This window comes from Engystomops pustulosus, chromosome 3 (assembly GCF_040894005.1).
Source record: "Engystomops pustulosus chromosome 3, aEngPut4.maternal, whole genome shotgun sequence".
Taxonomy (NCBI): domain Eukaryota; kingdom Metazoa; phylum Chordata; class Amphibia; order Anura; family Leptodactylidae; genus Engystomops; species Engystomops pustulosus.
This window is the reverse complement of record NC_092413.1, coordinates 59,195,333-59,209,109: the sequence shown is the minus strand read 5'-3', so window position 1 is coordinate 59,209,109 and position 13,777 is coordinate 59,195,333. Positions and strand designations below refer to the sequence as shown.

Sequence of the window (13,777 nt, the reverse complement as noted above, 5' to 3'; positions counted from 1 at the left end):
CGGCTGATTGGCAATGTCATTTCACAAGGCAAATGTCATGTATTCGGTTGTCAATACTGGGCTGAGGGGTAGGCAAAGGATAATATCTTAAGTAATTTTGCAAAGCTGCCTCTCAGTAGGCTCACTAGTCCGCTGTAAAGCTTCTCTGGTGCTGGCATTTGTTAGTTACTTTTGTGTTTGTTCTGCCTACCTTCTGCTTATTTTTCCGACTATCTCATGATTTTATACTGAGTTGCCTTCTGGTTGTATCTTTGGTTTATACTTATACCTGGCTTTGGCTTTTGCCAATCTCTCCCAATTTGGGGGCCTCATCAATGGTCATTAGGTAGGCAGGGAGAGCGGGGGAGTTTTTTTCAGGGCTCCCCAATTCCCACTCCCCTCCTGGCCTGTCATCAATAGTCGCAAATTATTAGGAGCAAGCATTCACTGAAATACTCGGTTACAATAATTTTCAGTCATGTAGTAGGGTCTTTAAGTTATGTAAGAATACAAATGTGCAATATTTTTGAAAGGGAACAAAACTGAGCAAATACGTAGGATTGGTTATACACTAGTCGGTATGAGGCTACATTTAGTGAGCTCCTCTAAATAATAATAATTCTTTATTTATATAGCGCACACAGATTATGCAGCACTGCACAAAGCTTGTCAAATCAGTCCCTGTCCCCATGGGGCTCGCAATCTAAACAACCTAACAGTATGTTTTGGAGTGTGGGAGGAAACCAGAGTACCCGGAGAAACCCCACGCAAACACGGAGAGAACATACAAACTCTTTGCAGATGTTGACCTGGGTGCGAATTGAACACAGGACCCCAGTGCTGCAAGGCAGAAGTGCTACTCACCCAGCCACCGTGCCCCCCACCGGAATATGGCTTTATCACCCATTTATGCTGCTGGGTAGCTCCCACATCATGAATACGGGTATATGTATATTAGGAGCTTTCTTCCAGTAGTTTTCCTACAAAATTAATTTTATCTTTATTCAAATGAAGCACATGTAACGGTCCCTTTCTCCTGCATCGCTTCAAACCTCCCCCTTTTTCCCCTAAATATTGCAGCAGCAGTAAGCATCAGCTATAATGCAACGCTACTTTTGTTGACACATAAATGCCTTGCACAGCAATTTTCCCTGAGATATTTCTCAGGTGGAAAATAAAGAGAGTCAGTCTTGATAAATCTTGCGCTCAAAGTTTTATTTCACACATTACCAATGAAAGTACCGAGAAAATACCATCACACCAAAGAATCTGAGATAGGTTTGCAGTCCACTGCCATCTTTTATCTTGACATATGAACCCTCAAAATACAGGACTGCCAGGGTGCTCCACCATCGCTACATGGGACAGAACACACAGCAGTACAGACACTGCAATACGTGCAGGACATAAGTGTTTATTTAATATGCCCTAAATGATTGATTATTTACAGCCACCTGAATGCCAAACACATTTCCTTGTTCCAACATGCTACTAACCATTTGAGGTTCAATGAGCAATAACTTGATGTCTTTTCCCTTATAGAGGTTATTGAACATATTCCAATGTTCTAGGTTAGTGGTTTGGTTTAGTTAACGTGTCTTGTGATTTAAGTCTGATAGTGTAAAACAAATCTGATTAGGGGGATCGCAGCCTTTATCCTGATCTGTGGAGACTAGTCTTAGATAATGGGGTTTAGCAATATTTATAAATATCTTACTGTATATAAAGTATTTCTTCTTTAAATGAATGATTTTAATAGACTTAATAAACTAATACCACACTAATCTGGTATATACAGTAGTCCCATAATCCGATGAGAATGATAAACTCTTTTCTCCAGGATCTCTCCATTATGTATATGAAGATGTTCTGCCTGGGACAGTGCCAGTTCTCCTCCCTGTGTCCCTGTCCCCATTGCTTTTAATGTGACTGTTTTGATACTGCAAGGCGTGTCTGATCCCAGGCTCATGTGATGGAGAAAGAGAGCAGGAGGGAGGGGAAGACCTAAGAAGGAGAGGCTGTCATCTAAAAGAAAAAACCCACATGCTGAAGATAGTTGGCGAGAGGCTGCTCTGGTTAGAAAGCATTTGCATTTTACTACTTGACAGGAAAGCTTTCCTGGATCTGGTACTGGATGAGATACTTAACAGCCTGCAGACAGATCTAGAGGAGTCAGTGAAAGCAGACACAGATCTCTTCTATAAATTGGACACTGCATATTGGAAATTCAACCCCTCACTTGATAAAAACGCCTCTATACACTTCTGTCAACTAGATTCGCTCTCAAAGAAGTCTCTCTGTTATCTTAGGGAGGAACACAGGTCACAGTGCTTGGAAACAGAGACAGGATCACAGCATGGGAGCTGGGACTTCTACAGAGCAAGCTGCAGACAAGCCCACTGAAGAACAAGTGGAGCAGTGCGTTGACCTGGGGCAATCGGAGCAAGATGGTGAAGAGGTGGAGGTCAACACAGCAGGTGATGCCAAGGTAAGGTACATGATGTAAACTGTTTTATATTGTGTTGAAAGAAATGGTCTATTGTATAATGTCCTCTGCAATGAACTCACACAAAGCAATAGGAGTTCAGATGGTGGGCATCCAAGTTCCTGCCACACCTGCAAATTACATTGTGCCAGCTTATCCGCAGTCGCTTACTATTCCCATATAAAATACAACAATACATACAATATGTAGACAGTAAATTGATAGTGAAAGATGAAAGTACCAGTTCTGATGGTACTAATTAAAGTAGTAGATGGGAGGCTTAGTATAGGAATTCTCCTAGACTAAAGTCACACGGGACACAGCAGAAATGCTTTCCTTATCTGATAGATGGGATAGTATTTGTTTGCAGTGATTTTCATTCTGCTGTAATGTGCAACCATAAAAAGTCCCACATTGAAACAGATAGAGATGTGGGGGCAGGAAGCAAAGAACTATCCGAGAAGCAAAACAAAATCTCTAGAAATCAGGGTTATTTACAGTGTGTACATTCCTGACATTGTATCAAGGCAAAACTCTGTGCAGTTATAGGGGGTGGTGTGCAGTACTACACGGCTCACATCCCTGTGCATGGGATCTTGCTGTGCCAACTGCGCAATGATAAGATCTGCAGTCATATAATTGGTAATCACATTAACCTAATCCACAGCCATGTGTAAGGCTATCATTCATAAGTGATCCTGAGGATGACCCTGCAGAGATAGCTGAATCCATTACAAAGTAGGTTCTCCTGCTATGTGCAGCTATCCTGCATGCAGCATTGACTCGTCATTGTCTACCAGCCACTCCTGTCTTTCCACACCCTCAAGGTTAAAGCACGTGGATGTCTGCTCAGCTTATACTGGTTACACATTGCTGAGATGGATGAAAATGTACCAATTCTTCTATCTAACTATCTATCTATCTATAGATTTATCTCATAAGCAAACTAGGCAGATTCAAAAAATATCAAATGCTATTTATACATTGGGTGGCAACTATTTTTTAACAGTTGATATTAAGATAAACAACATTTTTCTTCTCCATTGATACTGCAGGAGATGGATGGATTTAATTTGCTGTAAATCTCAAGCACTGTCGATTACTTTCACTGTCTCTGTATATACAGAATAGGCTATGGAAAGCGTACTGACTGTGAAACGGTTAATGAACAATGCGAAGTAGTAACGTTTAGTTATTCTGTGAAAAAAGTGGTACCCAGTAAATTGCTGTACTGCAGTGTGTACAGTTGGAGCAGGCAGATGCCCTGGATGGAAAACTGCTCTATCATGCCATGCTCTCCCGTACACTGCAGTGGAGGCAGCTTCCCTATACTTCTGGGTCACGTTATCATCTCCTCCTCCATTTCCCACACCCTTCTCATAGCTTGGAAAATTATTTTCCCTTTTCTATTATCAGAACAGAGGCTAATTGGAATGCAGAGGGGAATTTTTACAAAGTTGCTTCTTGCGCTCCTTAAGGAATTGCTTGTAAAATGAGAAGGAGATCTGCAAAGTAACTGATGGATGCTGAGTTAGCATTCTGAAGCTGCCAGCATAGTAATGTGTGTCTGTGAGTGGAGGATAATGGAATATAGAGCACTGGTGGAGACTTTGTGTGGGCTTTAGGATGATCTCCATAAAAGTATTGATTACAATCCATTAACCTATTACACACTATAGTGTGCAGTGGAAATCTAACAAAATATTTGATGTACAACTTTTGTAAAGTACTGCTTTAGAACAAATTCACACTTGCAAGACTGGTATATAGGGTTTATGGGTTGTACAATAAATAAAATAAAAGCAACCCAAAACAGCACAGTTCGATTACGTAGGATTGCCAACATGAAGTAAGCCAAGAAAACCAGTGGCACTATTAATGTATGTGAATTTATCATGTTTTGATTACAATTCAAGAGATTGTATTAGCGGGCATGGAGGGAGCTATCAGATATGGAATACTTTGTACTTGAAAAATGCATTTGTGAATTGCATGATTTTCCTAGTATTTTTCCCTTACTATAGCTTTCTATTTTCATACCATCTGTCAGTCTATGTTTGAAAAATTCTGAATCAAACATAATTTTATCTTATTTTAGGCTAAAAGCCCAAAATATTTGATGGGATAGAAATAATAATAATAATAATTAACAACTCAAATATGATGAGTTTACAATAGTTAGCAACATACCAGCACTTTTGTCTGTGGGAATAGAAAGTACTCCCATTGGCTTTCTTCCCTCTCATATGTACTACTAGTGCCCTCCTTGGTTAAGCTGAATGGGAAAACAAATGGGGAGATCAAATGATCATCTTATAATCCATCTTTTAATGTCAGATGTAGCAATCGGTTAGTATAAAGTAAAGTATCTAGGCTATGGAGAAATATGCAACTGCATGGGTTGCAGTATTCGCCTATTACTCCGTTCACACGGATGTTACTGGAGTGTAACCACTTCTCACTATGTATAGCTTGCATCTTCACAATATTATAGAGGGATTTACTATACAGAGGGCTAAACTGCTGTATCTGAGATGCCATTATTTATTATTTACAGAACATGTAAAAGAGGTATGATTCCAGAGGTATGATTCTGTTTCCAAAATACATATAGATGTTTTTGGGGTGAGTGCCCATACCACTAATTTTTAAAGACCCTGACCATGAACTTGACTACTAGTCCTAGTTCAATGGATTATATGAGCTCCTAAGACACTTTTAAACTAAACTTACATAATTTTAGATGAAGTGTCCTGAATCATATGCAAGGTGCATGGCCTCTATGCCGAGTAATATTAATTTTCTTTCATATGCTTATGAGCATTTTAGTGCACAACATGGCACAGGATTGAATGGATCATTTCCAATTACGTCTCGTTCCACTATTGTCCTAGAGCAGGGTTCGGGACCCTTTTTGGCTGAGAGAGCCATGAACGCAACATGTAAAATATAATTCCGTCAGAGCTATACAATATGCACAACCCCCCGCGCCCCCCAGTAGATGGGTAGGCCCAGCACATGCTGGTGAGCAGGTAGCCCTGGCACATGCCCCCCATAGACAATTAGACCCAGCACATGCCCCCAGTAGATAGGCAATCACAGCTCTTACACTCTTCTCTATGACCGTTTGGCGCCTTGGTTATAGAAAGGATTGGAAGCTTGCATTTACCTATGACACAGACGACCATGCTTACGCAACGATGGAAGCACCTGGGTCAAAGGTAACATCTCTGCCTGTGTCCAGTAATCAGCGCTGTATGTGTCTTAGATCCACACAGTGCTGATCGCCATTTATTAAAGATTTGTCTGTGAGACAGATGCAGCCATCAAAAAACCCAGATTTGGCTCCTGAGTCATAGGTTTCCTATCCCTGTCCTAGAGGATTTGGTTCATAACTATTTGAAATCTCATCCTTTCTGTTTTTCTTGTGCCATTCATTCATTTATAATATCACTGAAAAGAACAGGATGAAAGGAAAGTTAGTTTTCATAGAGGGATTTGCAATCTGTACAAAGTTTGCCTATGCCTTCCCACCTGGAGTCTGTAAAACAAACAAGTATCTTTTACATTACTTTACATCTGTCTGCCTTATGAATAGCTGAATAGGAATAACTCAACATGTTGAAGAAAGTTATCAGAATAAGCTAGAAGAATGGTAAAACAAAATACCTTTGAAACCAGAGTTTGGATCAGAATGCAACCAAAACTCATGTAATTAGTTGTAGGCCTAGCCCATGTGATAAAGGCAAAACATCCATAACACTATAGTTAACATAAAGTTACATCTTGTTGAGTGGGTGGAGCCTTTGAAATTAATTTTCTATGCACTTAATTAAAACCATGGTGAATTTGTCATGATGGTTTTTTTTCTTTCTTTCATCTTAAGTCATAAGCCATAGTATAAAAGCAGGAGCATTATTAAATATATTTCATACCAAATCGCCACCTTCCACCCACCAGCCACACTGGGGGAAAAAAGAAAAAACACCCAAAGTATAGTATGTACACACACTGCGGGGGAGATTTATCAGCCACTGAGATAAGGGGATCGGCATGAAGGGTAAAAATGTGCAAACATTCACCGCTGAATGTTCATTGGTTTTTACGCAGAGCAGCACAATGTATCCCCCATGGTGGTGGGTGGTGAGGCTTTATCATTAGCTGGTGCACGGACCACCAGGGTATGAATCTTCCTCTGTAATTCTATGCAGGACTACCGGTCGTCCTCCCCCAAATGCTATTAATTGTAGACCCTTTCACATATCTTTTGTTTTTTCCAATATTGCCTCCCTGGGGAATTCTTTCTTTCACTCCAACATAATGACTTGCCTAGTTAAAAAATATAGCTTTTCTTAAGAATTTTTTATCTTGATATTTAGCTATTATTTCCAAATAATCACCCAAAACAGATCTTCTAGAAAATATAATCTGTAAATTTGAATATTTTGCCAGATAATCATTTACTTCAGCCCAGCATTTATGCAAACAATATGTATCATATCCTCCTTACATCTCGGACATTGGATATATCTTTTATAAGACCAAACCTAAATAACCTTTTGGGGAGTAGAATCTTATACAATATGTATAGTAAATACACACAAGGTAAAAAGGAGTCATTACGCAAAGTACTGGAGACAAGTTTGAGCGCTCTTTGCCAGTTTTCTGTAGTTATTACAAAATCTGCCTCTTGCATTTCTTATACCTGTTTGCCAACACCATTTTTGATCACCGTTTTATAAACATACAATATTATACCTTTTTCTTCTTAGCAACTCTAAATGGCGAAAACATCTCAGTTTTCTCCATTCTAAATATACCCGTTAGCATGTCTGCCGCTAGGAATTTCAGGGCCCCTGACTGAAATGTTTTGTGGGTTTCCCCCTTGTACACATTAGTTTCGTATTTTACGTTTCCTGCTGATGGCAGGCTATTAGAGATCAGCAGTAAAAAGTATACACTCATCGGCCACTTTATTAGGTACACCATGCTAGTAACTGGTTGGACCCCCTTTTGCCTTCAGAACTGCCTCAATTCTTCGTGGCATAGATTCAACAAGGTGCTGGAAGCATTCTTCAGAGATTTTGGTCCATATTGACATGATGGCATCACACAGTTGCCGCAGATTTGTCGGCTGCACATTCATGATGCGAATCTCCCGTTCCACCACATCCCATGCTCTATTGGATTGAGATCTGGTGACTGTGGAGGCCATTTGAGTACAGTGAACTCATTGTCATGTTCAAGAAACGAGTCTGAGTTGATTCCAGCTTAATGACATGGCGCATTATCCTGCTGAAAGTAGCCATCAGATGTTGGGTACATTGTGGTCATAAAGGGATGGACATGGTCAGCAACAATACTCAGGTAGGCTGTGGCGTTGCAACGATGCTCAATTGGTACCAAGGGGCCCAAAGAGTGCCAAAAAATATTCCCCACACCATGACACCACCACCACCAGCCTGAACCGTTGATACAAGGCAGGATGGATCCATGCTTTCATGTTGTTGACGCCAAATTCTGACCCTAGCATCCGAATGTCGCAGCAGAAATCGAGACTCATCAGACCAGGCAACGTTTTTCCAATCTTCTACTGTCCAATTTGGATGAGCTTGTGCAAATTGTAGCCTCAGTTTCCTGTTCTTAGCTAAAAGGAGTGGCACCCGGTGTGGTCTTCTGCTGCTGTAGCCCATCTGCCTCAAAGTTCGACGTACTGTGCGTTCAGAGATGCTCTTCTGCCTACCTTGGTTGTAACGGGTGGCGATTTGAGTCACTGTTGCCTTTCTATCAGCTCGAACCAGTCTGCCCATTCTCCTCTGACCTCTGGCATCAACAAGGCATTTCCGCCCACAGAACTGCCGCTCACTGGATGTTTTTTCTTTTTCGGACCATTCTCTGTAAACCCTAGAGATGGTTGTGCGTGAAAATCCCAGTAGATCAGCAGTTTCTGAAATACTCAGACTAGCCCTCCTGGCACCAACAACCATGCCACATTCAAAGGTACTCAAATCACCTTTCTTCCCCATACTGATGCTCGGTTTGAACTGCAGGAGATTGTCTTGACCATGTCTACATGCCTAAATGCACTGAGTTACCGCCATGGGATTGGCTGATTAGAAATTAAGTGTTAACGAGCAGTTGGACAGGTGTACCTAATAAAGTGGCCGGTGAGTGTATGTCCCAAATTGATATAAATTTAAATTTCAGCGCGTACCTAAAAAAAATTACAAAATGGCAATTTTTTTTGTACAAAAGATTTACATTTTTTTTCAATCTACTAAAACCTAAAAAAACCTATATAAATTTGGTATCCCTGTGATCGTACCGACCCAAAGCATTAAGGGGAGGTGTCGTTTGGAGCGCTCATTGAAAGCTGTAATATCAGTGTCCACAAGTAATCACTGTAAATGTGTTTTTTTTGTCAATTGCACCACACTTTTTTTCTAGATTTCCAGTACATGAAATGGAATGTAAAATGGCGCCACTAGAATTACAATTTGTCTTGCAGATAACAAGCCCTTACACATACATCTTTGTAAAATAAATAAAGTTGAATGAGGGAAGTAAAAAATAGAAACTCAAAACCGAAAAAAAAGAGACCTGACAGGGATAAAACAATTCACAAGCCAGAGTGTCCATATCACTATCTTAGCCAGATGTCCCAGAAGAGTCTGTGGATATCATATGCATTTCCTTCTCCTGGCTTAAAGTCGATGTGATGTGGATGTATAAAAGTGGGGCACACCTATGCGGATTTATTTTAGTTACCTTGTAGTCTGAATTGAGTAATAATACTGACCGGTAAGCGCCACACATTGAGGCGGTCAGCAGCCTTGTTTATATGAGATATTAGACACTTCAGATTTCTTTTTTTTCTATTTTTCTAGATACTACCATCTACATTGGTGCAGAGATGTTAAGCTATAGCAAACCCTCAGGCTCTCCTGCTTGTCTTTGGTGAAACAACTTTCATGCAAAGCTCATAAATGTCGATCATCGCATTGGAGATCTGAGACATATTCAAATATGTTCGGACAGTGATGACAGATGGAAGCAAACACTTTCTTTAAGATGTAGATCTCAGGGATACAATCCAAAAACATTACAGTAAAAATTCCACATTTTGAAGAGTAGACTGGATGCAGTGCCGGGGGGCTCAGCAGGTTGTCATTCATGATAATAGATAATCTGAAGGATTTTGTGAAATTGTGGCAGCAATCTGTTACCACTATTTTACAACAACGTCAGGGTGAAAGAAACAATATTTACATCTGATTAGCAACCAGCAAATACTAGGAATTTGGTTATGACAAGCACATTTACAAGCAACAGGAAGGTTTGCCGGACAAACAAGATAGTTTTAAAGTGAACATTTATCCACCTTATAGCTATCGTTTCTGACCCCTCTATATATGCACACTCAGTTCACTGATCAAGCATATGTTATAAACTGAGAGAGGTGACTTACTTCCTGACAACAAACAAACCAAGGATATTGAAGCACAAAAACCCTTTCTTCCTAAAATGTGCATCTGGAGGAGAACTAGTTTGCCAGTCCTGTTTAAATCATTAGGTTTAAGTTGCACATATTGATATGTGCCTGTAATGAACATGATGCAAATATGCCAGCAACTTAGAATTACCAGAAATAAATATGCTGCACCTATAAATATATACCAGCAGTGAATATTCCACAAATTAATATATTTTGGTAATTCTGCACACCAGGGCTGCAATAAGACACACCACATTAATGCAAATTCTGTCACTCTGATATGAGAGCAGAAAAGTGTTCCAAGGATTCAGTGGTAGTTGAACCTGCAGTAAGCCTGTATTCCTGCTACACAACAGAAGGTGCTATCTGCTCTGTCATCTGTCTAGGATTGTGGCAATGTTTGGCGTCACATCTCCACTCACCATAAATTAATGACCTATATGTGTTATTCATGGATAAATTTGGTCCTAAACAAACATTTCAAAACTGTTACATATATGCAAGTCTAATTTTTGCTAATTTTATTTGAGGACTACATTTTGTTTCAGACAACAAAAAATTCTCTGTCTCTTGACAGCTATTACAGCTGCTGCTCTCTGTGCCCTTCTTAGGACTCTGTAACCTTACAAACACACATAAAAAGATTAACTATGGAAACTAGGCTTCCTGTTGCAAATTATTGTGGATTTGAGACCAAGAGACTGTAAGTACAGAAAACAAATGCAGTGATTCAGAGAAAGTCTCTATTTGGTCATTAGGTTACTTTTTTCATGTAAAAATTGGCTTCATTTTATCATAGTATACATATTTTGGCCTGATAAAAATTTTTTTAAAAAAAGAATCAATAGGAATTAGTATATGAATTTACTTTGCAATACCAGACACTCTGGGGGTCATTTACTAAGGGCCCGATTCACGTTTTCCCAACGTGTTACCTGAATATTTCCGATTTGCGAAGATTTTTCCTGAATTGCTCCAGGATTTTGGAGCACGAAATCGGATTGTGGTGCATCGGCGCCGGCATGCACGCGACGGAAATCGGGGGACGTGGCCGAACGAAAACCCGACAGATCCAGAAAAAACGCCGCATTTAAAAATAGAAAAGTGCCGCTGGACACGAGCTTACCTGCACCCAGCAATGGTTTGCGAACTCCGGCGGGCCTCGGAGGACTTCAGCGCAGCTGTACCTGGTGGACGTCGGAGGAACTGCCTTAGTGAATCCCCGGAAGACCCAAATCCACCGCAGAGAACGTGCCGCTGGATCGCGAATGGACGGGGTAAGTAAATCTGCCCCTATGGGTAGATGGGGCACTGTTATTTGAAGAAAAAACAAAAAGGGGTTTTCCAACAAAAACGAGCGTTAGAGTCAGATCTCACAATGGCTGCCAGGTTGGGGCCAGGTGGCATGGGGGGAAACCACTATTTTAGATAAGACCCTCATATAGTTGGGTATTTCACAAAGCAGTCACTAATAACAAACTTTTCATAATAGTTTCAATCTATACAATCTAATTCTATCTTGATAGCAAGATGGACTGAAGCTCTCTGGACTGAAGCTCTCATCTCCATAGAAGCTCTATGGCAATGAGATAGGGCGCAGTAAACTACATAGACAAAATCTTGTCCTTGAAACATTGTTGCTCCTCTTATACACACAAAGATAAGACACACTTGAATTATTCACCTAGAATAGATAGATTACTTGGACAGATGAACACTAATAAATCACTGTAAAGCCCCTTGCAGTGATTTTGATAGGAGGTATCGTATATGGCGGCTGTATGCTTTCTGTGTGTACGGCAGCTAGCAAACAACCATCATAGGAGTGCATTGTGCACAAAGTAGTAGGGTGATCACACATGTGTCATCCTTACCGTGCCGTCTCTGGAGCACTGCAGCACGCTCCGGAGCACACCCCTCCAATTCTCCAGATGAACTTATTTGCTTGAGCATAGCATCGGCTTAAGCATAGCGTCCGTTTGTATCCATGATACTTAACAAGCACCAGAGGGAGTGAGAGAAAAATATTTAAAAATAATGATAAATAAAAGAATAAGCCAAATAAAACACCAACATCAACCAGGTCATCCAATCTCTGGATGAGGCCGCCACTGTCAATTATTGGCTGAGCGGTCACTTCAAGGCATTTCCTGTCAAGATAAGTCAAGATGAAGTGGGGCCTAGATAGCATCACAACTAAAGCAGCAGGGTGTATACTTTTCTTTTTTTTTTTTTAATCTACCTCCTCTATATATTTTTTGCAACCCCCTACTAGAAATCCCTGCTAATCCTGATTCTTAATGAATAACTTGCCAATATGACAAGTAAATTGATTACACCCCTTCCTGCAAAACGTATTTGCATATTTTTTGACCAGCCCCTTTGAACTATTTTGGAGACACTGCCTAAGAGTATTGTAATGTTTTATTAGATGTTGTTCTTTCTGAAATTCACACAGCTTTATTGTAATCTTATAAACACCATGACTACCAGTGGGGACCAGACGAGCAGAATAGACTGTAATGGTTCCCACGTCAACACCAATGTAATACCCATTAGAAAAAGATTAATGTTTCAGACCCTAAAGCCCACCAGCAATGTATATGTTTTTGGCAATCCTTTAGCTAATCCCTATTGAATCTATTGTTTAAATTGTAAAATATGTAAATAGACCACCAAGGAGGAGACTTCACTATCGGTGCAGATTTGGTGTAAGAATGAAAGTTACGTATGTTGTGCATATAAGAGGGTGATCATGTTTGGATGTAGGACGCAGTGTATAAAGTCTTCTGTCCTGCCTTTCTTTCATTAATAAACTGTACTTTTAGATTTGGAAGGTGGCTGCAATTTGTTAACATTGCTTTAGTACTCTTTGCTGGAATCCTTTGAGGTTCTGGGAAGCATCAAATACGTATGTGACGCATTCCCTTTACAGCATGTGGTCAGAATGTTCCACTACCACAGTATTTATTATCTCAATATCACAAGTGGTTTAATCTGCCTTGGCTGATATGCTTGTTTGACCTTATGTATACATTGTAACAGGCTGTCAGAATGATTCTAGACATCTCTGTGTGGTCATTCACATAGCAAGAGAGAAAGCTATTTACCAGCACTGCTCAATATCCTAACTGATATAGGAGATGGGTATGAAGGGGAGTTTATATTACAATTATTGTACTTTTTAGAAGGTAGGTTTGGTTACCTAGTCACAGTACAATCAAGGCTTTGTCACTTGCTAGTGAAATCATCACAGCACATTACATCCATTTCCAAAAACATTCAACTCACTATTCATGAAGACACACCCAACGCATGAGTCCTATTAGCACCAATGGATTAGTGCTTAGTGCTATTCTTGTGCTGTAAACAATGGATTCATGGTCTATTTAGCAGTCCATATGTCATCCATGTTTAATCTGCAGGGCCTTATGTCCGTTAAAATAGTCAGCGTCTCATCCGAGCAGCAAACACGGGCAGTAACAGCACTTTTCTACAGCCTCCACACTGATTTGTGAAAAGTCCACAAAAGCACATGGACAAAAACAGTGTTTGTGTGCAAGAGAGTTATATGAGGTATATGCCAACAATAGCAAAATAATATATTGCATAAACATGAGTCCTTAATATATCTATTTAGGACCCACCTTCTTCTTCCCGGTGCTTGTAAGTGCGTGTCTTGCGACACAAGTCGAAATGTTAACTCCCGCACATAGTCCGAATCTGTCGGGTTGTCCGACGGACCGTCCACCGATTTGTGCCGCATGCAAATCCGATCGCGTGCGCCAAAATCCCCTGTTAAATGCGGTGCATAACGG

The 13,777-nt window shown here is 40.3% G+C and overlaps 1 protein-coding gene across 2 annotated transcripts in view; it reads left to right on the top strand.

Moving 5' to 3' along the window:
* Positions 1-1,994: 1,994 nt before the first annotated feature.
* AKAP12 (A-kinase anchoring protein 12) overlaps positions 1,995-13,777 on the top strand; it is a 100,169-nt gene continuing 88,386 nt past the window's right edge. Inside the window, exons 1-2 of one of the 2 annotated variants that reach the window (XM_072140892.1) lie at positions 1,995-2,054; positions 2,289-2,467. In XM_072140892.1, coding sequence (XP_071996993.1) covers positions 2,336-2,467 — 132 coding nt within the window. In that variant the 5' untranslated portion in view covers positions 1,995-2,054; positions 2,289-2,335. The other variant, XM_072140893.1, reaches the window with a different exon arrangement.